At 41.1% G+C, this 27,471-nt stretch overlaps 1 protein-coding gene across 7 annotated transcripts in view; it reads right to left on the bottom strand.

Annotated features, from left to right (window-relative positions):
* The window catches only part of SPATS2L (spermatogenesis associated serine rich 2 like), a 166,999-nt gene that overhangs the window by 87,960 nt on the left and 51,568 nt on the right, over window positions 1-27,471 (bottom strand). For 5 of the 7 annotated variants that reach the window (XM_058549526.1, XM_058549530.1, XM_058549531.1 and 2 more), the window contains exon 3: window positions 2,668-2,728. In XM_058549526.1, coding sequence (XP_058405509.1) covers window positions 2,668-2,728 — 61 coding nt within the window. Of the gene's footprint in view, window positions 1-2,667; window positions 2,729-13,043; window positions 13,240-13,295; window positions 13,471-27,471 lie in introns of those variants that run through there. The other 2 variants (XM_058549528.1, XM_058549529.1) reach the window with 2 other exon arrangements.

The raw sequence follows: 27,471 nt of genomic DNA, 5'->3' as shown, positions 1-27,471 counted from the left end.
TTGCTATGACTGATTCTTTAAGTGTTTTTCCTTCTCACAGCTCAACTTTAGGAGCTGTTCAATCCATTCATCAACAGACATTTGGAAAGGGGCCAATCTCTGGTCAGCACTGTGGTCCCAGACCCAGCTTCTTAAACTGGGGAACTCACATTCTCACCTGAGTACATGACTGTGAGTCAGGGGGAATATGAAGCCATGATATAAAAGGAGCACACCCTTCTGCTATTGTTTGCTCAATGGTCTATAAGTGAAAACAGTTTTGTATTAAAATAATATATGTAACATACTATAGAATAAAATGGATAACACAGTTGCATCAATTTTTAAGATAACACATAAGACTCCAAAGAAATTGTATGTTGGTGGAATTTGGTTTTGACCATGTCCCCAGAGATGTGGGGTGACAAGTTTGTTCTTCTGTGCCCTGGGGGTATTTTGGTGGAAAACTCTGGGAAGCAGTAATGTAATAGCAAGAGCACAGGCTTTAGAACCAGACACAGCCAAGTGTGAGTCCCTGCTTCTCCACGTTTCCTGAGAGTCTGACTTTGACCAAGTCACTTGACCTCAAGCCTCCATATCCTCATCAAACAGGAAAGTTACTTAATATGAAGATTTATAAGATATCTAGCACCGTAGCTGACAAAGGCAGGGTGAGCCTTTAAAACAAAATCACACCAAGTCATGCTCCTGCTTCAAACCTTTCAACAGCTTACTCACACCCTTTGAACAACGCCCTACATGGCTCCACCTCAGCTTCTACACCTTTCAGGGCCCAGACCCCATTTGGCAGCCTGGTGAAGCCCACGGGGTCCTTCTCAGAATAATATTTTAAAATTCATGAAATAAGATACATACGATTACGAAGGAAACCACTTATATTGAAATAAAGTTGAAATATTATTGAAAAAACAAATTTCTGCTATAGTAATACACGTGCTTCTCTATCAGCATCAAATAACAGAATATAGTGGCAGGTTCTATAACCACAGTAATTTTAAGTAGTGATGAACAAACCATAGTCAGGATCTGTAACAAACGTAACATGATATGAAGACATCTGTCATCTCTAGTTGTAAAAGTCACAGGGACTCCTGCTACTACTGTGAGTGGTTTTTTCCTTTGCCTACATTCATGATTGAAGGAAATGCTACATTTCATTTAGATATTAGTGAAAATGAAAATGTATTTTTTCCCATCCACGTTCGTGAAACCCTGGATTCCACCCATGGATCCCTTGGAGGTCCAGGAACACAAGTGAAGAGCCAATATTCCACCAACACTGGCTCCTGATCTCATCTCCCATCACCATCCCTGTGTCTGCTGTGCTCTGGCCACACTGACCACTTGCTCTTCAAATACACTCAACTTAGTCTACCTCAGGCATCTGCTTTTGCTTTTCTATCTGGAATGCTCTGCCCTCAGATCTTTGCAAGGTGTTTTTCTCCTACTGTCTTTATCTCAGCTCAACTATCACCTCCTCCAAGAGGGCTGCCCTGACCAACCCCACCTACAGTAGCCACCACTCCCTGCTGCCCTGCTGTCATTTCCTCATGGTGGTTACCACTATCTGTAATGACTGTGTTCATTTATGTTCTTGTGTTTACCTGCCCTAAAAAGTGGGTCTCCTGGGAAAAGGAACCTCATCTACACATTCAGTGCCATGTTCCCAGCATCTAGAACAGTGTTTGGCACAAGGTAGGAGTCCAATATATCTTTGCTGAATGAAAGAAAAATAGTAAGGACTCCACAAATGTTTCTTCACTCTGTACTTTAGGTGCGGTGGGGATGCAAAGAGATGAGAGACAAATGGCTGCCCTCAAGTCGTTTACTGTCCAGTGGAGGCAGGAGGTGGCCCTGGGGAAGGTGGAGAGAGCTCCAGTCTAGGCTCTTCCACTCTGTTGTACAATCACGGACAGATCTCCTCTAGGGCCTCAGTTCCCTGGGCACCAGGTGAAGGGGCTGGACAAATATCTCCACGGTCTCATGTGGTCTATGGTTTATGATCTCTAGGAGCTAACAGTGCAGGCAGCACACATGGCAAGTGAGGGACTGACCCCAAGTGGAGGAAACTTCACAGAGGAGGACAAGATGTGGAAGGGCTCTGAAATGTAATCAGCCTCCAACAAAGGAGGAGGAGGGGGATTTTCAGTCACAAACACTCAGTGTCGACCATTAGGTGAGGTTTTGGGTATCTCTACCCAAAAGTGTATATGAGGCCCCCTTTCTGTACAAGGCCATTTCTGGAGACACAGCATAATACCCTAGCTTTCAGATGTAACCCAGCATGGAGGTAAAGAGTATGAACTGTGGAATGGCACTGCCTGGGTTCAAATCCCGTCTCTGTTGCTTACTAGCTATGTGAATTTAGGCAAAATTACTTAACTTCTCTGTGTTTCAATTCTCTTATCTGTAAAATGAGAATAAGAATAATATGAACTTCTTGGGATTATGGTCAAGATTAAATGGGAAAATGAATGTAATATGCTTAACACACATTCAGTGAAGGCTACTTATGATTCTTTCTGTGAAATGGTTTTCTAGGACGGCAAACTTACTATGTATCCCCCCAAACCACTTCTTTCTTCCATTGTAATCGAGTTTTTACTAGCTAGATATTATATTCTCCAGTTTGGAGTTTCAGCAAGCCAACATATAAATTTATCTTACCTTTTCCTTGATATTTACATGAGGATTGAGTTCAGCCATCTTGCTTCTAGTGGAATAAGCCCTATAAAGAAGGGGGAAAAAACATTAACTTTAAAGTTTTAAAATTGATTTCTCAATGTGTTATTTTTATGTTCTCTGCCAACACAGTAAACAATTTCATTCAGCCATAATCATAAATACTATTTTAAAATGTAAAAACACTTTCAAGCTAAGCACCTATCTTAGATACATTCAAAAAGCATGTTACGAGAACTCTAGAAGACAATGTCAAATCTTTTATTCATATTGTATTGACAAGAAAAACAGCAAAGACAGATGGGTATGCACCAAACTGTGTTTCTTCTTCTTATCTGAAAGAAAGGTGGTCCAAAACAGTGAGAGGAGGAAAAGTGTACCTATTTCAACCAAGCCTTGTCCTCACAATCCTTACTGTCCCAAAGCTTTTATCAGCCTCTAGTTAATATAAGAAACATTTGTTGAGTATTTCCTGCATGGATGTAACCACACCAGGCACTCCAGGAAGAAACAGGAGAAATGGTTCCAGATTTAAATGTCAGAAACATTATACATAACAGTTTTAACACCTGCTTTTTCACTCACCAAATTTTCATGAACATCCTTCTGGATCTATACATATATACCTTCAGCTTATTTTTAGTGACCATAAATTCATATCTCCAGTTTCAAATGGACCCTTAAAGCTGTCCATAACACTTCTGTTTCTCTAAATTCTTTAGGTTTCCTGCCTTTATTGTCCAATCTTCTTTGTGAAGTGGCCCATTCTGAAATCTCTATTCTTAACACCAAGCTGTGGTATTTTCTTTCTTCTCATCTGGTCTCAATCTTTCACCATTATTATGGAAGATAGATCTTAAGTCTTTAATAGTTTCAATCTGTTTTTGAAATAGAGCATAAATGACTTAAAATGAGTAAACAGATTGGTTCAGAAATTAGTACCTAGACAGGCCAAGATATCAATATACAACCTATTTACATGTTTAACACTTTTTGTCAATCAACAACCACTGCAACTCTTTCTTGTATTCTTTTTGACTTTTGCTACAAAGAATGTATCTAGAGTTGATGCATTTTAAGGATAACTTGCAAAAATTCTCTGATTTCTCCCCACCATTTTCTTTTAAACCTAGGTCATAAATTCAGATCCATTACCTTCTGTTGATTTTAGGATGAAAGCGTGGCAATATGTAATCTTAACTCTACTACCACTCAAACGGGAATCCACATAAACACATTATTATAGGTTACCAAATATTAGAAACAGTAAGAGTTTATTTTTATAAGTTTCCAAATGATACTGCTGCTGACACATGCATTTGGGCACGCTAGCAGGAGCAACAATACACACTGGATCCCCAGTGAGACAGCTCCATCCTATATGCTCTGCAAAGAGTGCCCCTCCCACTGAAGACACCTCCCATTTAAATAACTCTTCCAAATGGTAAATTCCATATCCTTTGACCTGGGAGATGGGAGAAAGTAAATAATATTAGCTGGCAAATAATATCTGAATCTCATTCTCATTTATTCCTGTTCCTGAGAGTTACTAGGAAAAGACAACAGGATTATTCTCTGATTACATATCTATAACAGAGAAAAGAGATGGGTATGTGAGGTACAAGGACATATAATCAGCCGTTTCTGTTTACAAGCCATAGATGAAAAGTGAAACCTTTGATCAGTCATCACAACACCTGCAAGATGGTCTACAATCATGATATTTGAAGATACTTGGATGGTTGATTTTCTTATTCAAATGGAAGTTTTGGCATTACGTAAACAAACACTGTCTATACACGGATTTTTCTGCATGTGATGGTACATGTATGTGTGTGAGAACGAGGATGGGGGAGGGAGATACAGGGTCCACCTACGGACCTATGAAGGATGGAAGGTACCAGCTAGATTTGGTGCTATTTGTTAGGATGGACCTGTGAGCTACAATAACCTTCATTACACTAGACTGGCTAAATCTTCTGGACACATCTAATCTTGCCATTATAGATGTGTGAAATCTGATAGAAAAAGTTTTTTTGTTTGTTTTGCTTTGATGTCTAGGATTTTGGTGCGCAGCATTTTCTAAAGCTGGAGAGTTATAATCCACAGAGCAATCAGGGAGGAACTGCATTGAGGATGGAAAATTTCTGAGATCTGAGGAAGTGGCAGCACTGAATGGTGAGCTATATTCATAGGACAAAATTCATGGCAATTCCCTTTCTCTTTGACCTCAAAGTCTAAGTCAAGGAAGACTCTTCTTTGGTAGTGATGCCAGTAAGATTAATTACAACATTATTTTTATGTGGAAGGAAAATGCTGGCTATGAAGGCAGAATGGGGCTATTACAGGTTTTTCAGATGGGAAGATAAGATAGAAATAATTGTAGAGAGCTGTTCTTTGCCCATTTTATTCTCTTAAATTTTTCTTTTTCCTATGTGGAGGGCTGCCTCTACAGGTCTACCTTCCGGGCGGATTCCAATGCCCTCTCCACACCGAGGCTGTCTGCTGGCTGGTGTATAACAGAGAGATTGGGAAATCAGCTCCAGCTCCAGTTGTGGAAACTAGATGAAGGATTTTAATCTAAACAGAACATAAATTTGCTTTGCCTTAAAGAATTAAGAGTTTAGGTGGCTAGATACTCAAATTGGGTTCTATTGATAAGGACAAACTCTAGGGGAACTGTGGAACAGGTGAGGGTGATCATCGGTGCACCTGCAGGTCCTCGCTGAGTGTCCACACCCCGGTTTGGCACTACTCCCTCCAGAATACTCAAGACGCATCCCTTACACCAGCATGCTGTCACGTGGTCATTACCTTTCCTGAGCTGACTCCCTGATGCCTGAGCAATCATATAAAACATTCATGAAAAGGAAACTTGCTGTGCTCCTATTCTTTTGGGATTTTTCTGCTACGAACTATATCTGGACAATCTAATCAACTTAATCTGAATGTTAATTGTTTAATTTAGATAGTTAAGGAACTTTTCCTCAAGGAGACATATTGTCACTCTCTCCCAAGTAACAGGCCCAGAGTTCAGCAACTTGAAAGCCCAGCCCTCATCGTTGCAGACCCCTGGGTTAACCTGAGAGCCTTCAATGCTGTGAGTGAGTGCCAGATGTCTGGGGCCAGCAGACCTCCTATTTCCCTCACATCATGCTTGGTCACCACCCTTGGTGGTGTATCACTACTGGACACGGCTGCTGCCCATATCCTAACACAGCCTGATCCCCAGAGCCTTAAGTCCACAAGGTACGGGGATCTCTGACTTCTTGGGAAAGAGTCTGGTTTCTAATTCCTATGATCACTTAAGACTGTTCTTGGAACCGATCAACTACTGAGGCCTAACTATTCCAATCCATGGATAAATGTTCCATGTATATCAAATAACCAATATAAAATTAAGATAACCAGAAATACAAGTCCCGATGTTGACACAACATTTCAATAGCTTAGGTATTGTTTGAAATTTTTTTCCTGAAAATTGTACTTTAGCTTTCAGTAATAACATACAAACATACATAGACATCACCTAAGTTTTATATATATCCTAGAGAAAAATAAAGATCTAGAAAATTGCTGACTGAAATTTTACTTATGAAATAACAGATTAATCTCTCACTTCATTCTAGATATATATAGTCCATAGTCAAAAACTTATGAGGAAAAGATATCAATCCCAAAGAAAAAGATTTCATCATTTACCACCAATATATCATCTATATACTTCTCCAGTGTAAAATTAATAAACCAAAAATATGGTTACCAGCAATCACTTCATGTGCAAAGTTATATTAAACTGAACTACTCATTATGCAAAGATCTTACTTAATATGCATTAATGCCAGTCAGGAAATCTATTAGTTTATAACAAAGATAAATATCCTTTATGAAAAATAAACCTGAATAGCACAAATTCTGACAAATATGTTTGTTTCAGCATTTCTAATAGAATTCAGTGAAGTTTAACATATATGACAATATGGTCAACTACCAAACTTTGAGTTTAAAAATTAGATATATTTATTTATATTTCCTGTGCAATCATATAAAACATAAAAAGTTAAAACAATGTCTTGAAATGCCAAAGTACCTTCTGGCTTCCCTATCTCTGCTTTCCCTCGTTTTATTGTGTCAGCAGTAATAAAGTTTCACTTTCGCTTCTCCGAGACCTCTTACTGCTCTTAGATTCACTTTCCTGTTCTCAAGTGTTGCAATCACAGAGATTACATCACTTTTCTTGAATTAGATTTATGGAACCAGAGGAAATACATAAGAAAAAATTGAAAGTAATGATTTTAACACATTTTTCAAGATCATTTATGCAAAGTTCTCCTATGATTTATAAAAACATAAAAATCATACTGCATAACTGAGGCTGTTAATAGAGTATTTCATAAATGATCATAATGTAGCTGAAGGGGACAAATAAGTGCCAAACGTCCTGACAATCAGGCATAGCGAGGGAAAATGAGCGAGTTGGTAGAGGCTGGGGATCAACTTGACTTTCTGGCTAATCACCAGAATCAACCTGGAAGCTTTTAGAAACAGAGATTTCTGGGGTCCCATGCCAGTTGGTATGGGGGGTTGAGGCCTGAAAAAAACAACTCCCCAGGTCATTTTCATGCAAAGCCAAATCTGAATTGGAATGTGCCGGGCGTGTAAAATATAACCTGGAACTTCAAAGACTTAGTACAAAAAAAGAATGTAAACTGTCTCAATATTTTTTATATCAACTATGTGTTGAAATGATAATATCTGACATACTGGGTCAAGTAAAATATAACATTAAAATTAATTCCACCCATTTCTTTTTACTTGTTAATGTGACTACTAGAAGATTCAAGTTGTCCTTGTGGCGTAGATTATACTCTGTTGGAAAGTGCTGTCCTAGAGTAGTGATTCTTAAAGCATGATTCCCGGGTGAGCGGCATCTGCATCTGCTGGGAGCTTGCTAGAAATGCACCCTCTCTGCCCTACCCAGACACGGTGGAGCAGTAGACCGGAAGCTCTCCGGGTGGAGCCAGCAATCAGTGTTTTACTAGCTTCCAGGGCATTCAGATGCACACAGACTAAACTCTGAGAACCACTACTCCAGAGTCTCCATCCGGGGAATATTAAGAAAGGGCCTCTTCCTTGATCCCAATCACTAGACACAACAAATAGATTCTCATAGAAGTCTAGAGAGATAAATGCAGGGTCCGTTTCCTACAAATTACATTGTTCAGGAATGGTCTTTTCACCAACGTATTATTAAGAATAATTAGCACACTTACAGGGCACTTATAATGTGCCAGGCACTCTGCTAAGTGCTTGACACATGTTTTCATCTAACCCTTACACCCCTATATAGTGGCAATGATGATTATCTCCACCTTACAGATGTGAAAGCTGAGGCACAGAGATTCAGTAAGCAGCAGGGCCAGGACTCAAACCCAGGCCGTCTGACTCTGGAGCCCACAGCCACTGTGCTTACAGCACCTCAAAACTGGCTTCCAGAAGTCCTGGGGCTCAGTGTCCATGAAGCGCAGTGAGAACTCCGCAAGGAGAACAAAACCCGTCCCAGGCGCCGCTTCTCAAGCTGGGCAGGCAGTGACGCAGGCCTGTGCACGCGCGGGGCACACAACTGGGGAGCAGAACCACTAGACCCACGGGAGCGGGCAGCAATGCGCCGGTCAGAAAGAGGCGGCTGTCTTCCTGCGGCTTCCCACCTCAGGTGAGCGTCAAAGCTGCGTGCAGCAGGCCCTTGGCCAACCAACTCTTTCCTGGGCTCTGCAATGCTGCCCGGGGGCTCCATGGCCTTCCAGGGCCTCACGCAAACTGCTGCTTCTTTCTAAATGAAAGTAATTCCAGTGTCTGTGTGTCTGACTTTGGTGCATCCTAGACAGTGTGTGATCTCGTAGATCCTGAGACTTTTTCTCCTGACCGCCCCAGAGAGGAGGGGCCAGGATGGGTCTTGTGGGTAGGAAGTCAGTATGTGATGTGATTGGAGGAAGCAGCAAATAGCCTCTCAGTCTAAACAGAGCATCCGCAGTCTCCCAGAGTCCAACTCCTCACCCGTGTGACCTTCTTAAGAGACATCTACGTTTTTACTCAGCTTACAGCTTGCTATTACCTCTGGAAGAAGGTGCAAACCACAGATTAATTTATTTCATTCTCTACTGCCACCAATTGGCCCTTAGCAGAGAGCAGTGCTCTGCGAGAGTGGGAAACAGGACAGGTAAGTTTTGATAGGGAAGCAGGAGAGGCTGCACCCATCTATACCCCTATATGGGGCACCATTAATCCTGATGGGACATCTGGGTAAAGGTTCTAGATTGTCACAGTACAGCATGAGGACCTCAGGTCTCCAGCGGCAGAATAAGAGGTTGAAGTTGTAAGGGAGGAAAAATAACGTTCCCTCTACCCTTCTAAAGGGTAGCTGAGACCCTTGTAATAAGATAGGTTATCAAGAGAAAAACAAACAATTTGATTAACACACATAACTCAAGTATACATGGGAGAGACCCAGGGAACAATGAAGAACTCCCGAGGTGGCTTAGAATTCAGGATTAAATACCATCTAATAAGGAAAGTGGAGGGGAGACATAGGCCTCTTAGAAGAGAGTAAATGATTTTTAGGAAAGATGAGTGGGTCCTTAGAAGAACAGATGGGAAGAATGATAGTTTGTGACAAAATGTGTCTGGCTGTGGTGTCGACTTCTAGTCTCCTCTTCTGTGACGAGAGTCAATCTTCCGTGGTTGATGAAACTCCCAGGGAGGGGATTCACGACAAGTGAGTTTCTTTTGGAGGATGTATCTTTAGGTAGATGAGGGAGGTCAGAGAAAGCTCTCCCCGCATTTGCTGTTTTCCCAGTGCCTACAGCTCACAATAATCAATATGCCAGAGTGCCATATGTTGGGTTGCATGTTCTGAACTCCTGCAGTCATATTTTGTAGTGTATAGTCTCCACCCTTCAGAGTATATGACTCTGTGTCCTTTGCAGCTTTCAGGTATTACAAGTCTCTAAGAACCCTGGGAGTGACAGGAGCACTCAGCAGCTAAGGTAGCAGAAAGCTGAAAATTCACCTTAAAAAAATGAAAGGCATGGGTGCTGTCTCTGATGTACTAGGCTATCTCTCTGCAAAGATCACCTTTAAACTGGTCAAGGACTAACTGTCCAGTCCCCTCAGCCCAGTCAGGGGTACTTGCATGCCAGCTGAAGAGGGATACAGTGTTTCTTCTGGAAAACTGAGACTTTGTCTAAATTTCACATTATGTAGGCTTTCTGTTGCTTCACTTTTCCATTGCCTAATGTCTCTTCTGTTTTGCGCCCTCCTCCTTTTCCCTTGTTAAAAGCAAGACAACAGGCCCAAAATGGAGTCATGTATGCTAAGCCGCACACCACCAAACTGAGACTTAATTGCAGTCTCAGCTCTCCCGGAAATGGAATCTTAAACCAGTCAGTCAGGAATTGCCTGGTCAGCACTAGTTGGGTAATCTGCCAGACTGACCCCTGCCAACCTCTAAAGGAGAGTAACCTTGCAATAACCAACCCGCTTTTTTGCCAGTGTAACTTTCTTGTTCCCACTCCCTTTCGCCTATGAAAGCCTTTCATTTGTACAGCTCCTCGCAGCCCCCTTCTATCTGCTAGATTGGATGCTGCCTGATTCGAATCGATTTTTCCTCAAATAAACTCTGAAAATTTTTAATATGCCTCAGTTTATCCTTTACCTCCCTCAACCCTTTGCAGCTCCTTATCTTGAGGTCTCTTATATTCCCTGTGCTTTAGCTCCTTCTTCTGTGGATTAATTCCCACAGTTTAATCAAAGTTCTTGTGCAGTGTCTGGTTCCTTAGAGGAAAGTTGCTTTAATTATTAGGAATGAGGACACATAAACAATGAAACAGAGAATGCCAACCGAAATAGGAATTTCATATGAAGATACTTACCTAGACTTTTTTGTTTAATTTGGAGGGATAAAAAATCCCAAGGTTGCAATTTTTATTCAAAGACACTTCAATGCACTTTAAATCCACTGTTGGGGCAACTTCACTGAAAAGCATTTTAAGGGCAAATGTCAGAAAAAAATTTCACATTTAAAGGCCCTGGATCTGCCTCTTTTGAAAAGCAAGGTTAGCCTTTAGTTTAGAAATGTCGCTGCCTACTAAGTTCTTTGTGGGGGGAAGAAAGAAAATGGAATGTTTTATTTAAACAGGTCATTAACAGTCAATATCGATTTGAAAAGGCCTGCTTCCAGCAGCAGATAAAGGCTCCTGATCACTTGGGACATGGCTGGAGCACAGCGAGGGCATGAGGTGCTGACGCCAGTTTCAGACCTGTGTGGGAGACCGTCTTCACTGAACAGCCTGAGCGCTCGTGGGGGAGGCAGAGTCATCCGGATTGGGCACCCTTGTATACGCTGCACACACAGAGACGGCAAAGAAGAGCACAACGCACACTTTATGGCAGGCCCAGCTTTGAATTTTCCATTTTAGTACTGGCAAATTCGTATGAATGAAGATTAACCATTTTTGCATGAAGTGCCAAACCACCTCCCCACAGCAGCAGAATGCAAATGGGAGCAAAAGAGCAAAGGACAGCTAGACTAAAGGCAGCAGATCTCCAACACCGCGAGCACAGCAGGAGGGCACACGGCAGGCTCTATTAGCACTCATCTACAGCATGATTTTCTATTTAATTTGAAATTATTTCATTTCATAGGTCTCTGACGGCTTGAGAATATAAATAAATGCCTTTTTCTAAAAGTGCCCCGATGCTGGCTCCTGGAAGGCTCTGCTTCTGATTGCTGGGCTTTCAAGCAAACATGTGTTTCCATAGAGATGTGGGTGACCCGGGCCTGGTGCAAGTACCCACTTGTATCAGCAATTCAATTATGCTCGGTTCTTTTAAAATGTGATGATGTCAGCTCTAGTCTTTAAAACAGGCCCATCCTCAGAGATGCCTCCGGAAAGGCAAAGTGGCTGGTGTGAGGAGGTTTAGAAGAATAGATTCCACCCTCTCCAGGCATGCTGCTCCAGGCTCTCTCCCTGCAGATCACACTGGCTCGTCCCCATCCCCGCCACTGCCCGCTGAGCAAATCCCAAATCCCAGAGGGGTTTAGACAAAAGACCAAGCACAGTTCTCCACACCCCTGAGCACCAAGTACCTTCCCACCAACTCCCCGAATGCTGCAAAAGAAATCACATGCTTTCCCTTTCTTTCTTTCCTTTCCCCCAGCTCTTCAACCAGCTATGGGCGATTCCTGCAGAAAGGGCAATGTTTTTACGTATTATTTGACAAACATTTATTAAACGCCTACAGTGTGCCAGGCTCTGTGGGGAAGGCTGGCAAAGGTTACAAAATACACTTACTGAACTCTTACTGTTTACCCAGCACTGCTCTAAGTATTTTCCATGAATGAACTCATTTAATTCTCATAATAACCCTATGGAGTATCCTCATTTTATGGAAAAAGAAATGGAAGCCCAGAGAGGTAAGCTACTTACTCAAGCTACTTACTGCTGGTTAAGTGGCTGAGGTGAGACCTGAACGTGGGCCTCCTGGCTCCAGAGTCTTGCCCCTAAAAGAGCTTATATCGTTGGATAGAGACAGATACGTACACAAAAACACAGAAAAGAGCCAGGCGAGGAGGGGGAGTGAAATCAGAGGGTGCACTCAGGAAATCAGAGTTGGAATGGACCTGGCTGAAGGTTCTGAGCAGAGCAACACTGGGCTGTGACGGGCCCGGCTGGCAAGTCTGAGGCCTAGAGCCGCAGAGCAGGAGTTAGAGGCAGGCTCGCAGTTAGAGGGGGTGGGGTGGGGATGGAGGTTGTATGCTTTTTAAAAACTTTTTATAGCATCTTTTTAAGGAAAACACTGCATATTCATCTCCAAAGAAAATATGCATTGTAGTTCTACAATATAATGCTGGACCAGCAAAGAGAAATCCTAACTAAACCTGGCAACCAAAACTATCCATTCATAGGCAACTCTAGGGAAGCTGGCCATTAGTCATGGAATAAACACCCGGGAAAGGAAGCCGTCATCCTTCAGAGCATATTCTAGTTTCAAACCCCTCTGTTCCAACAGACTCACAATATTCCAGTTCATGAAGTCAGAACTCTCCTAGTCAACATTTAATGATTTTCTCAAAGTAGCAGAGAAAGTCAGGCTCTTCCTGCTTCCTTGCTACGTCGCTGGCACTGGCTGGATGAAAACAGTACCAGCTGTACCACCTTCCAGGCACTAAAGAAACACTAGGGGAGGAGGCGGGCACCTCGACGCCCAGCAGGACAGAACCCACAGGCGGCTGGCCCCTCTCGCTCCCCACCCCCCATTACTGCTCCTCCTAAGGCTTCCCAACAAAGTCAACCTCCACTCACTTTGTTAGATCTCCTGGTGCTCCACATCAGCTGTCTCGGCGTCCGGCCGGCTGCTGGCTTTCTCACCAGGCACATAAGCCCTGTTCCCCAGCTGGCCATGGTTATCAACTTGCCTTCACTGTGACCAGTAAGTCATCCCAGTAGTGACGCAGGTAGAGGCAGAAACCCGGGGAGGTGGCAGGACCCTGGGTGTGGCTAAGTAACCCGAACCAGGCCAGTGGCTTCAGCCGCCTAAGGCTTGGAGGGACTCACCTTCTGAGAAAGTGCTTGTTCCCTTTCTGTAAAACTGCCCAATGCTTTTGTCTTCAGGCCCCTGTTAGGGAATGTCCCGGTCTTCATCCTTCTCATCTTGGGGAAAGCATGGCTGTAAGACTGAACTTGCAAACTTTACACAGACTGCCACAGACGCTAAGGGACAGTACAGGCTGGGACTGCAGTCATCATTCCAAAGGGCAGTTTCTGAGCATGGTCATCCGCGAACGGCTTCTACTCTTCCGGCGACATGAGCAAGGGCATTATCAATCAATCAGCAAACATTCCCAGTGCTGCACCCCCGGCTCGCTCTCTCCCCTCCCACTTCTAAAGCCTGTTCCTGGTTCTAGATGGAACTGGAAGCATCTCTTAGCTAATTTTGCACTACGTGAATAATGTACTACCATATCCAGGGGTACACCTATTTTATCAGGGTCATGCTCTCAACAGAAAGAATGATGTTCTCATGTGAACCCTCAGTCTTCACTAGTGAAAAGCTAGTGTGAGGAGCATGGGGCTGGGCATAACCACAGAGGGACAGAGTGGACAGGCTTTCTTACCTGTCAGGCCTGCTCTACCGACAGGCAAGCCCTATATATGTGACCTCTGTTTGCTGGTTTGATTTTTTTTTAAAAACTAACAACTAAGTTCAACATGTTCTCAGAAAGGCACTGTTTCTCTTTAGGGCCAGGCCTCTCTTGGTCCCTACCGTCAGAGCCCATCTCGATAACTACCCACGGCAAAGTCAGCCAGGAGGCCCCTGCAGCCGGCTCCAGGGCTCAGGTGTCTGCATTAACCAAGGTGCCTCTGTCACCAAGCACAGCATCTTGGGCCCTTAAAGATAGCAAAGAGGAAATACTGCCTATCTTCTGGGATTCAGATTCTTCCTTATCCTCTTATGATAGAAAATAAGTAATTACAGTTTACCAAGTTTGAATCCCAACTCTGCCTCTTACTAGTTTTAGGAGTTGAGCAAGTAACTCGACCTCTCCATGCCTCCATTTCCTCACCAGTAGAAGGATAATAATAGTAACTCCTTCAGAGGGTGGTAACAAGGATGAAATGAGTTCATATTTGTAAAGTGATTACAACAGCGCTCAGTACACAGTACATGTTATAAAATAAATATAAATAGATAAGTCATCTCATTAGATTCCTCCATAGCCTGTGTGGTTGCTTTCCTACTGTCCTCATTTTGCAGGTGAGAAACTAAGCCGTAAGAGGTTACGGTCACGCATCTGGCCAGGGATGGAGCTGGACCTTGAAACACAGCCTTCTGAGCACAAATTGCCCTAATATGGCTACACCTTTTCCTCCCCACTGCCGCTGCCACCTTATGGGAGGACCAGGGCAACCCCGGAAAGGTGTGGGTGGCAGCCCATGGCTAAAGCGTTGTTAAGAGAGGTGTAAACTCTCAGGGCTCTGTCTATGTCCACAGGGTCAGCCGTTTTCCATATTCTTAAAACGTCAGCACAAGCAAAAGTAAATCCTAAACTATAATACCCCTTCCCTACAGAATGGCTTGGAAACCCACACCAGGTCACAGTTTCTTACCTTGTGGCTGCCAAATGTGATCAGTGTTCTAGTGACCAAATTCATAGATAAGGTATTGTCCTTAGAGGACAATAAACAGTTACGACATAGAAAGAGCAAAGTTCAAGTAAGTCTTAGAGGTAATCAGAGAACAACCTAAAAAATAATAAATCTCCTTCACACATTCTGATTTCAGGTAATTGTATCAAGATGGACAAAAGAGAGAATTAATGATTTTAATACCCTGGAGTTTATTCTAATGCAATCACAGATAATAAAAACTCATTTTGACCATTTTATGATATGCTCAAAATACTAGAGGTCATATTTACCATCTTAGTGAATTTTCTTTCCATTTCTAACTGTAATAAAAAATAGAAATTTGTCACCTGAAACATGCTGTGAGAGGAAAATAAACACTTTAAAAGTACTTCAAATATACAAGATATTAACAGATCTAATGAATTACAAAAAGAACTTCCCTTTAAAAAGCCTGTCTCTGATAAATTCCGTTTCTTCTTTCTCTTTTCCAAAGTACCTAGTATAATGCCTCTGACATGTGGAAAAAGAGGAATAAATGTCCTCCCATTTTATTTTTCCTTTCTTGGTCACAATGAGTCTTTAATAATTTATTCCCCAGTTTTCAACAACTAGTACTGGGTTATCCCTTTAAAGGCCACCATTAAAACCAGCACTGTCAAATGCTGTTCTAACCACATCACTTTACACACCCTCCAATCACCCCCGCAGCCTCCTCCTGGCCACATCTCCAACCCTGCAATGTTTTAGTCGTTCTCAGAGTCGTGGTCTTATCATGAGCACCGAAGACCTCCACTTCTTCCCACACTGGACCCTATGTATCCCATCTCTTTAACCAGGGAACTTCCTCAATAGCTTCTCCTTATTTTATTTCTTCTTAACGCAGAGCCTTGTATTCAGGATAACCAGGTCACGAGACTAGGCCCCTAGCTCCTTTCCATCAAAGCCTACACTCTGTCCAAAAGAGAAAGACTGAAACGTTACCCTTTCTGTGGAGTATGAAAAAATAACTGGTTTCCAGCCAACGGTAAACACATTTAACCACTAACCTCACTATTGTATTCCCCTGCAACTCCACCCACAGACAGGGGGTTTATTGCTGTAGACGCCCATATGCACACCAAGGGCTCCCTGTACTCCTTCTCCTGGCCTGCCCGCTGACTCCTCTAGTTTACAGCAGAAAAGCCTTGAGGGCAGACACCACTCCTCTCTGCTTTGCACTGGGCTCCAGCCTGTGCCATGGCTCAACTCACATTGGGGAAAGTACCAAATGCTGACGATGGTCTATGAGCCTTAGCAATATGTAGTTTAATCTCTTCCAAATCATTTTTCTAAAAACTGAATGAATCAAAACTGGTTTTTGTAAGGTAGTTCAAATATTGTACATGCCTCTCAAATAAATATAATATCATATATTATTTCCCTTTGGAAGACTTTCTGTTAGTAATCCAATCTACCTTAAAGCAATTTTGAGGTATAAAGTATTATGTTTTGATCACTTGTTTGGTGAAACAGACCTCTCTCTCACACCTTTGATTCCATTTATACCCATTCTTGGCAGACCAATAGAGACGACCAATCAAGGTGGTCTGATTTTTTACCAATGCTAAAAATTTCATTATCCAACTGCAGAACGTGTCTTTTGAGTGTGCTCCTCATGGGCTGGACACACTTGTGGAGGGACGTCCACATGTGTGTCCCTGTGGGAAATGATACTCAATCCCTCTTCTTGAGGGGTGTATTTTGTGGGGCCTGGGAGGTGTCAGAGCCAAGAGAAATAAGAATGCCAGTAACAGAATTTTAAGCAAATCATTCTGAAATAACTACAAGATATTTATAAAAGGGGCTTCCAAAGGGGTGAGATGGCTTTAACGTAGGAGGATTTAATCAGAGAGGCCTTCTGAGAGGAGGTGCTCTTTTGTGCCGCTTTGAGGCAGTCCTGGCAATGAAGGCAATGGTATTTCAGGTACTTCAGTAAGAGCAAGACTGAAGACTCTGCCAGAAACAAGGAAGTCATGTGTGAGGCCAGAAAGAAAACTTATCTGCGTAGGGCACAGAAGTCAATCAATAATTATTTATTGGGGGTCCACCGTGTGTCCTGGCTAGATGCAATGTGTGTAGCTAATTGTAGTGCTATTTAATTTTAAGATTGGCTCCTGAAGGGAGATAAGATTAGCAGGCAGTACGCAGTCAGATGACAGCAGAAGGCAGTGTGTGAAAAGGTGTTAAATGGTGTGGTTTCAATTATACGCTTGTCCTGTTCGTAATGCAGCAAAGAGATAACATCCTTGTTTCGTTTTCCTTTTAGCAAATGGGAGAGTTCCTTCTCATCCCCACCCCACTCCAATTCTCCACCCCACCCCACTGTCAGTGTTGGCTACAAGGTTCTGAAACTAGCCCCAATTTTCTCTGTTATTCTTGAAATGCTGAATCGAAAACTGGATCTTTTTTTTTTTTAACCATTTCAACTTGATGCAACTTGATTCTTTGTCCTTTTAGGTTTGCAAAAACATACACTTTAATCTGACTAATATTAAAGGCTCCAAAACAAATAAAAGCTACGTAGCTGAGTTTCACTTAGCTGTAGGGAAACAACGCATAAATTACATTAGAGATTTCATTTGGTTTTATTTTTACCTGGTTTTACATCCTGGGAGATGACCAACAGCTAATATTATATAATTTACCAAACTCAGTCTTGAAGAAGAGATAACCAGACACTGAAAAGACACTCTTATTTGTTTTACTAAATGCTTCTTTTAAAAATATGAGGAAGTATTAATGAGGGAAAATGTCTTCGAAAATTAATCAATTTTTTAAAAAATCTATTTCTGAATGGCTACTAGCCAGATTTAACTTGGTTTCATTTTTCATTTCAAGCATTGAAACCATATCTGACTAGACAGAATGAGCCCACTCTAGACACTTCATGGAAAACGTGGGGTAAGGATGAGGAAAGACTACAAAGACTACATAATGGTCACAACTTTAGCCCGGTTTTTAAAAAATCCTGAAGCCATGCCGCATGATGGATAAAAAGAAATCTAGCTCTAACAAAGCATTCTCCTTCTTCGAACCTCTGAGTAATCAGCCTCTTGCTTTACAAAGACTTCTCATGTCTGTGGACACCACCATGCCTTTAGCGATAGCTGTCATATACCGAGGGCATTCATTCATTCATTCACTCATTCAGGATCCACTTAGCAAACACTTCCTGGGCACCTCCTCTGCGCCTAGCACTGGCCCAGCGCTGGGGAAACAGAGAACAAAACAGACCCCCTCAGGCCCACGCTGGGTGATTGTCTCTCTTAATGTCCATTTCACGGAGTCCTCACAGTGCCCCTGCAGGGTAGGTACTGTCATCTCCATTTTACAGACGAGGGAACCAGGCATATAGAAGTGAAGGCCAAGGTCCCAGAGCCAGTTCCCAGCCAGGCTGGGACTCAAACCTCTGACACCGACTCCAAGCTTGTGCTTATTCCACCTGTCTGCTGCCACTGCTCTGGTTCATCGCAAATAAAGGGACTCGGTCAAAAAATTATTTTCATTCCAATTGAGAAGTCTTAGTGTTTACAAGAATTAGAATCAGAAATGTAAAGGAGGCTTGAAAAAAGTCAAATGGGAAGGAAAATTATCAATGGGAAGAAGAACAATGTTTTCTCACTGTTTTCAAGTTTGCTCTCCACTCCTCAGGAACACATTTTCCCATCCCATTTTCCATAGTCTTGCTCACCCTTTACTTGGTATCTCCTCATGTTCCCCTCCCTTTCTTCCGGTTACATCTGGTGTCTTTAGATGGCTGGAGAAGTGTCTTAGCAGATAGGGATTCTCCCGTCACAGAATTTGTTCAAGCAGAGGCTGGATGACCACTTAGTGGGATGCTGGAGAGGAGATTCACTTACAGTTCAGGAAGACGGGGGACCTCTGGGTCCTTTGTAACTCCAGGATCTCACAAAGGGAAACAACATAGTTTTGTAAGTTTTCCTTTCTCAACTCTAAGTTTCTCATTTTGCCTTATTGTCTGAAAGCCTGAAATGAAAACTGAAACCAAGTTGGGTCTAACTGATACTTACTAGGCATACTCCCAGAAGTGAATTATTTCCTTTGGGCTTTTTGTGCCTAGGATTCTGAGATGGTCATGGAAAAGAGCCTGCAGGTCCAGAAATGCTTCCAAATATATGGCTTTGTTGGAAAATAATTAGTGACTTACCACTGAAGCAAAATCTAAAGAAACTGTCACCAGGAAGGCACACACAAATACCTTCTAACTTAGATTTTTTATTTTATCTGGTCCATAACTCATCTATCTCCCATGGAAAGCATCTCCAGGTCTCAACCCCCCTACAGTCCTGCAAGCTGGTGCAGCTTCAACACTCAACTCAACATCCATCCCTCACTACTTATTTCCACAGAGAGAGGTCTAGTAACTGTCCAAGATTCTGGAATCTTGGAGTTACAAGGGACTCAGAGGTCTCCTATCTTCTTGACCTATAAGTGAACCTCCTCTCCAACATCCTCACTAAGTTGCCATCCTGCCTCTGCTCAAACAAATGCCATGATGGAGATTCAATGCCTCCTAACATAGCTTCTTCTGCACAAGACTAATTGCGAGTAAATTCCTAGATAAAACCACCTTCCTGTAACTTTCCATGCAATGCTCCTAGTTCTGCCTTCAGACACTCCACAAATCTGACCACCCTTCCAAAACTCTCAAATTTGTCTTAAGCATGCTTTCGCTGTTCTAGTACAGAACCATTCATAGAATCACAGGATGTTAAAGTCAGAGGGGACTTCACAGATCCCTAAATTATTCTGTGGATAAGACATTTTGTATCGTCAGAACTTCAGAACTTTATTTTGGAGAGTGCACTCATTCCTCACGTGACATAGTGTTGAGTCTTCTCACTCTGATATGATATCTAGATCTATATAAACATATATATATATATTCATTCCATGGCTTTATTCTTTATTACATCCTAAAATTGCATTTTGTTGATAATCACATCACATTATACATTGTCATAATGAGCCTATATTAAATGAAACCCCCAGATGTCCTCATTTGATCCATTAGTAAGTCCCATTTCCCAATCTTCACTTTAGCAGTTGATTTTTTGGGGAATTTAAGTGCATGAGTTTATATTGGCTCAAATTAATTTTCTCGTATTAATTTGGCCAATTTCTCCAGCATATTAGAGTTCTTTTGGATACCCAATCTATAACTTTCCACTTTACTTTCTGTTGTACATTTAACTTTGGTCATTTACAAATTGACAGATATTATTTATGTAACTTATTTCATTAAGCAAACAGTATGGGCTTGAATCTCAGCTCTGCCACCTAAGAACTGTGTGACCTTGAGGAAGTTACTTAAAGTCTCTGTGTTGTAGTTTACTCATTTATAAGGTGGAGATAAAAGTATTGACTGCATAGGATTATTGTAAGGATTAAATAAACTAATACTATAGAGTAAAAGAACAGTGTTTGATACATGAGTTCAATAGATGTCTGTTATTTCTATTATTTTCATCAAATTCTTCATCATTCAAGTCATTGATAAAGAGAGATTTAGAATAAAACAGGTAGCTGTCTAGAGATCATCCATTCATTAGCACTGTTTGGGTTTGGTTATACAAACCTAGTTGTCAATCCACTTAATTATTCTGTTATTCAGTTCATATTTCTTCATTTAATCCATAATGAAATCTTGAGATATTGTGAAAACTGCCTTGATGAAACTCACATACACTCTATCTACCACATTTTCTTCATCTTGCATTCCAGTTACTCTATTGAACAGGAAAACAGGAAAATTATTTAGTCCCACTTGACGTCTTGTTGGTGCTTAATGATTATCACTTTCTTTTCTGAGTGTTCTCAAAGTTGCAGAATAAATTTTAGAATTTTGCTGGGATTTTATGTTTTCTCCTTTTGTTAATTTCCAGGCTTTTGGGTGTTTCTCCATTTGCTGATATTCCCCCAAGATGGCTGGCTGGAGTGAGAGAGTCACAGGTGTGAGGGTTCTCAGGCCTGTGGATAACACCTGGGCCAGGAGACCCCAAACCATGGTGAAGGGCTAAGGATCTAGTATGATGCCACTGGGGCCTCAATTCCCTGTTATTCACATTTTGTTTTACCCTTACCAGGTGGGAAATCACGATCCCTGATTAGAAGGCAAGAGTAAGAAGAAATGAATAGTCCTTTGTTTTTCTCATCAGAGGTCCTAGCCCATTCTTGTCTTCTTTCCTACAAAAGTAAAACTAAATTCTACAATAAAAAATATGATAAAAATAGTATTCTAGTCTTGACAGAAATTAAAGTATGTCATTATCAAAAACAGGCACAACACTCTCGACATCATAAGTATTCCAGTTTTCTATGTCTGGCTTATTCTGTCACCTTCATTTTCTGTAGGATTGTTCCTTGCCAGCTTTTTAAGTTTCTTTTGTTGTTTTTAGAATTTTTTACATACTTCAGCTCACTCTGGACTCTAGGCTTCCTGACACTATTCTAATGGAATTATCTTTCTCTTTGGTATTTGTTCTTGGTTATTTGCCTCTCTTTGCATTCTTTTTTAAATGGTCTTTTATATTTTGAGTTAACTTGAGCATGCCCTTTGCAGCCACAACCATCTCTCTTGCTCATTTTTTAGAACTTTCAAACTTCTAATTCTAACGATTCAAAAAATTGTGGACTGTTAGACTTGGAATATGTGCGCATTATCTTTGATAATTTGGAAAAATATTCATGATTATGTTATCAGGATTTCATTATTGTTTATTGCTTAATTCATTATATATGTATATAATAATGTGTGTATGTGTGTATAATTTATTGGGAATCAGCTATGTGCAAGTACTGTCTTATTTGCTGGGATAACAAAGATAAACACAATGGTTGCAGTCCTGCCCTCTTGAAGCTCAAAGTTTCATAATAAATAGAGATGAGTACAAAGGCAATGAAATCCAGCACAACACCGGACTTCAGAAGGGAGGTTTGAGGAGCTTTGGGAGCTCACAGAAAGGGCCCTAATCTGAACTTACGGACTGGGTTTCTCATTTCTTTAGTCATCTTCTCTTTTAGAGTCTCAGGCTATAGAATCATATCTACTTCTTCTCTGACTATTTGAAATTTCCTTCCTAAAGTCTGTAGTACATATCTGACTATATCCATCATCTGCTCCTTGGTTATCACAAAAGCTAAAATGACATGGCCACAATCTTCCAAGCGCTTGGCACATAGCAGAGACTCAATAAATATTTATTGAATAAATGGATAACTATTCCTTGCACTTCTTTTTCACTAACCAATCTCTTCTTGGTTAAAATTAGATCCAACAAAGCAGTTCCCTTCATTTCCTTTACCTTCCTAGAGATGAAAATGTCAGTGAGGTAAATTGGTACCCAAGACCCTGTTTTCATTTAAACATGAATAAGACTTCTAGCAGATGCCCAAATAGCTTAAGTCTCTCATCACTCCTACTGGTTCCCTTTGCATCACTTTTGTATGGTATATCAGAAGTAAATTATACCCATGCTTGATATGGTTGGGTGGTCTAAGTTCATTTGTTCACTCAAAACTATTTATTGAGTGCCTACTAAGTGCAAGGAGCTGTTCTGGGCACTGTATTTTTTTCTTCCTCCTTCTAACTTCACCAAGCATGTGTTCTCTCTTGGGTTTTTGGATACTCACACTTCTGCCTCCCCTAGAACATCTGGATTCCTGCTCCATGGGAACAACTCATTTTCCTTCTGTTTCTTCTCTGTCAAAAATTCTGCCACTGACCAACTTTTTTTAACTGCAGATTAGTTAAAACAGGATTTCTCAATCTTTTGATAATGAAAACTTTATTTTCCTATAATCCTATTTGAAATATCAAATTAAGTACAGTAACTTAAAAAAACAGAGCTATGAGACAAAGTACTACATTGTTTATAAACTACATCCCTTACCACCCACCATTAAAAATCACTGATCTTAATGACAGAAATAATTGACATTTTAAAAGAATACAGCCAAATTTATAATATTATTCAGTTGATCATCAACACGACCAGGAACTTTTAGGATGTGAACTTTAATTTATATATCCATAGACCCTACGTGTAGCATAAAAATGGGAATTCACTTTCAAGACTAGGACATGTAAATATGAGCATTACTTTCTTAAATTTTTTAATCTACTTTTTGCAAAGTAATCTATAATCAAGTGCAGAAGCTGTCCCCCAAATAAATCACCACAATTTATTTTCCATGTGAAATAAAGATATACTCTTATTTTCTTGAAAAGTATAGATTTTCCTGAAAGTCTCTGTACCAAGTATTTGAGTCATCAAATCATTTTCACTGGCTGTGACTTGAGCTCACAGTAACTTGTCAGTAGAGAACAACAAATCCATTTGTCTTTGGTGTTTTCCTGATGTGCTGCTAACAGACTGCGCTCCGTCCACACAAGGTCACGGCCACCTGACCTGGAAGTGGCTTTGCTGAGTCAGGAGGTCAAAGATCATCATGGATTGCTAAATAAGCAACAATACATGAAAGTAATGGAGAGAGAGGAAAAAAACCCCAACACTAAGCAGCTTATAAGCTAGGCCAAATACAGTTTTGTCCAAAGATAAAAGAAATTCTGCATTGGGCAAGAAAACTTTCAACTAAGGACAGAGACTAAAAATCATTTGTAATGAGTTTACGTGGAATACGGATGCTTTATCCCATCAGGTATATCATTTCAATAATATTGATCAAAACTTTGCAGTCAAGTTAAGAAGTAATTTTTGAAAAAATTTCTATTTTCAAGTCTTGAATTAGTCACAATTACCAGGAAATATAGAGCAAATTTTGGGAAAAATTAATTGCACCTATAGAAACTCTTAGTAAATTTCTACTTCAGATTATTACATACAATATATTAATGGAATATCTAAACATGTTAAATTTACTAGCAAGAAGTACCTGAGACATGGTAAGATTCTGATTCATAGGATAATAAGCCTTAGAAATGTAGAAGGAAGCAAGCTCCAAATGTATAAGCTCAAATACAATCTTGAAGCTTAACATGGATTCCTTCCCCAGGGAGTTAACCTCGTGGACACCATGTGTGAGCTACTGTAATGGTTTACATTTGACAGTCACACTTTTACTGCTGGCATGTTAGGAGTTCTCTCTTTTCCTTTTATTTTCATATCAAATATTCCATATTTAATATATGGTATTATGTCTATTACCAACTCAAGTCCGTGGATAATCAGAAAAATCTGCAGATTTTTTTATTTGATTCTGTTGTTCTCATCTAATAGTTTATTTAATTACCTTCACTTGAAATTCTTAGTACAGCAAAAGGTTTCATTAACTCCCTCTAGGTAAAAACAGATGGACATAAGAACAAAAAAGTAGACATAAACAGAATTTATTATTTTCTCAGGCTTAAAATGCTCCTTTTGGATGTGCCAATCAATGTAAATGAAGAGAGTATCCTGCAGAAAATAAACCCTTGGGTCAAGGACAGAAATATCAACACAAGAACAGGTGTAAAATCTGTTGACCATTAATGTATATAAGTAGATGGAGCGAAATAATCAATCCACATCCAAGAAATGAAGTCCATAGCAATGCTCCCAGCTTATCATTTACAAAATACGATGATTGATTTATGGTTTCTGGATGGCTAATGAGTTGCATTAGAATCCCAGTATGTTCATGTTTGAAAAGAACTTCATATCATCGCAATGAAATTTTTATTTTTGTAAATGAGGAAAACTGAGGCCCTGGCATATAAGGAACTTGTCAAAAGTCACACAACTAGAAAGTGGCAGGGCCAGGACTTGAATATAGGTCTTCCATTCTCTATTCATTCAAGAAAATTTCATTGAGCACTTCCCATATACATAGACTTGTGCCAAATACTAGGTAGAGGAATAATGAATGAACTACGGACTCTGGCCTCAGAGAACCCTGATTCTGGTGAGGGTTACCAGACAAGTAGACAGGACACAAGTTGACAAGTTATTATAGAGGAAGTATAAGGTTTTATTAGAGCACTTGGGGGAGTGGTAAATTACCAAGATCAGGAGGGTCAAGGAAAGCTTCCAGATGGATGTGAGATCTAAGCTGGGCCCTGAATTAGCCAGATGAATGGGGTATGGTCAAGCGGGAAGATAGCGGAAGAACACGGTCTCAGTGGAGGGACAAGAATACACCAAAGCCCAGATGCAAAAGAGATTCAGGGCAGACTGAGGTGTTCAGTATCCCTGGAACCGAAGGAAGCGAGAAGAAGAGATGAATCTAGAGAGAAAGAGTTCTGTGACTCAGGTAATGGAGCCTCAACTTTATCCTGAGGGTAGCAAGTAGTCCCTAAAGGGTCACAAGCAATGAGCGAAATGGCCAGATACATATTCCAGAAAGAACACACGGCAGTGCAGATCAGATTGGTGTGGAGGGCAAGAGAAATCTGTGAGCCCTTGATATTGGAAAGGGGATGTCCTGGTCCTTAGAAAGAAAGAAATACCCTAATAATAAAGACGTCAGCTTTCTGGTTGATTCACCATCCATATTAAAACTTTGTTAGCCTGAGTACATCACTATAGAGTGTGGGCATCTCTGAGCTCACAGGAATAGTCCAGTGTATAGACCTCAAAGACTAAAAGCCAGGCTTTGAAATATGGCATCAACCGAAAAGTCCTGCCTACACCTGAGTCACACTGCCATCCTAGCCAAACCATATGGCTGCCACCCTCCCTGAGCCCAGGATCCTTAGCCGTAAATGGGGGTAATACTATCCATCTATTTCATAGTGATGTTGTGAGGAAACTCTCCCTTCCTCCGCAGGAAATGAGAGTAATAATATCTGCTTCACAGCGTTGCTGTGAGATTAAAGACAACATATGTAAACACACAAGAGTTTTAGCACTTGGGTTGTAGGAATACAATTCTGTTGGTTTCTTTTCCTGTGATAATGCAAAAGCTGTTCTCTGTGAAAATAACTGACTCAACAAAGAGAGAAAAACCTGTGGCCTTCACTTCATTTACACCAGGCTCTACCCAACTGACTTAATGAAGCAAGTCAGTGAATGTTCGTTCCATCGTGAAGATTCTCATTTTCAGCAGGATCTTAGTCATAAAAAAACAAGAATGAAACACACACACACACACACACACACACTTTCCCTAAGTTAAGAAAACAATATACCCAAGGTCATTCTTCCCAGCCCAGTCAGGCTCTAACATGGAATAACTCTCTCTGGAATAGCAGCCCCACCTGGGGCTCCCCCTCCCTCACTGGGGTGCTTGGCAGCTGGCCTCTCTCTCCTCTCGGCTGCTGCTGGGAAGATCCCTCCCCCACCTCTCCACAGACCCACCCAGGCCTCAGGCTTTTCTTCAGACTGGGCAGAGCAGGAGAAGAGAATAAGGGGAGAGAGCGCTGGGGAAGGACCTGAGAGTTGGCAGTACAGGGAAGGCACTGAAAGGAACTTCCCACAGTTGAAATATAAAATCAATACACAATGAATCTGAAGAGAAATCTACAAAGTCCCCTCAAAGTGACAGGGCCGGTGTAAAACTTGATGTTGTCTCTGACATAATCAAAGACAGAAGTCTATCAGCAACCTAAACGTGGTCCAAGCGCACTCAGATGCAAGCTGGCTGGCTGAACACTGGCAAGGCCAGGATATGTCACTCTGCCCCCATGCTAGGTACTTCTCACAGATGATTTTATTTAATGCTTACAACAAACCTGCGACATCGATCATTCTATTCTTCTCATTGAACAGGAAACTGAGTGTATAGTTTTCTATTGCTGCTGTAACAAATTAGCATAAAGTTAGTGGCTTTAAAGAACACAAATTTATCATCTTACAGTTCTATAGGGCAGAAGTCCAACATGGATCTCACTGGGCTAAAATCAAGGTGTCAGTAGGGCTGTGTTCCTTCCAGGAAGCTCCAGAGGAGGATCTGTTTCCCTGCCTTTTCCAGATTCTGGAGTCTGTCCACATGTCTTTAGCTCGTGTTCCCCTCCCCCTATCTTCAAAGCCAGCACTGTAGCATCACTCTGACCATTCTTCCATAGTCACATCTCCCTCTCACTCTGACCTCAGCCATAATATCTGATTTTTCCACTCCCCAAGAACCAGTTTTCAATTTGGGGGCAATATGGCCCCTGTTGAGAATGCACCATCTATTCAAACAGAACAATAATACTGAAGAAGAACCTGTTAGTATGGATCTTCCACCCAAAGCTCCTGGATTTCTTTTCCTCTACTGCGTACGTAGTGGACTGATTCAAGGCTTCAACTTTGGCCATTGAAATTGGTGCAGGGTAAGTACAGCTTGAGCACTCAACAAATGAAGAGTTTTCATCGTTATTATATTATTATTTCTACAACAGACAATAGAAATGTTAAATTTGCATATCAAATAAATGATCAGCCGAGAAACACATTTTAAGTGCAATTTTTAATGACTCCTGTATACTTAAATTAATCCAATACTTAGGGAGAGCTATATACTTATTTTTTTTTCCTGGTTAGAATAATGGATGTCCCTGATCTAATTCTGCCTTGGTTTTCATTACTTTTCTCAATAACAAAAGCCAGGAACAAAATCA

Source organism: Diceros bicornis, chromosome 10 (assembly GCF_020826845.1).
Source record: "Diceros bicornis minor isolate mBicDic1 chromosome 10, mDicBic1.mat.cur, whole genome shotgun sequence".
Classification (NCBI taxonomy): Eukaryota; Metazoa; Chordata; class Mammalia; order Perissodactyla; family Rhinocerotidae; genus Diceros; species Diceros bicornis.
The sequence above is the reverse complement of the archived record's forward strand: the minus strand, read 5'-3'. Positions and strand labels throughout refer to the sequence as shown.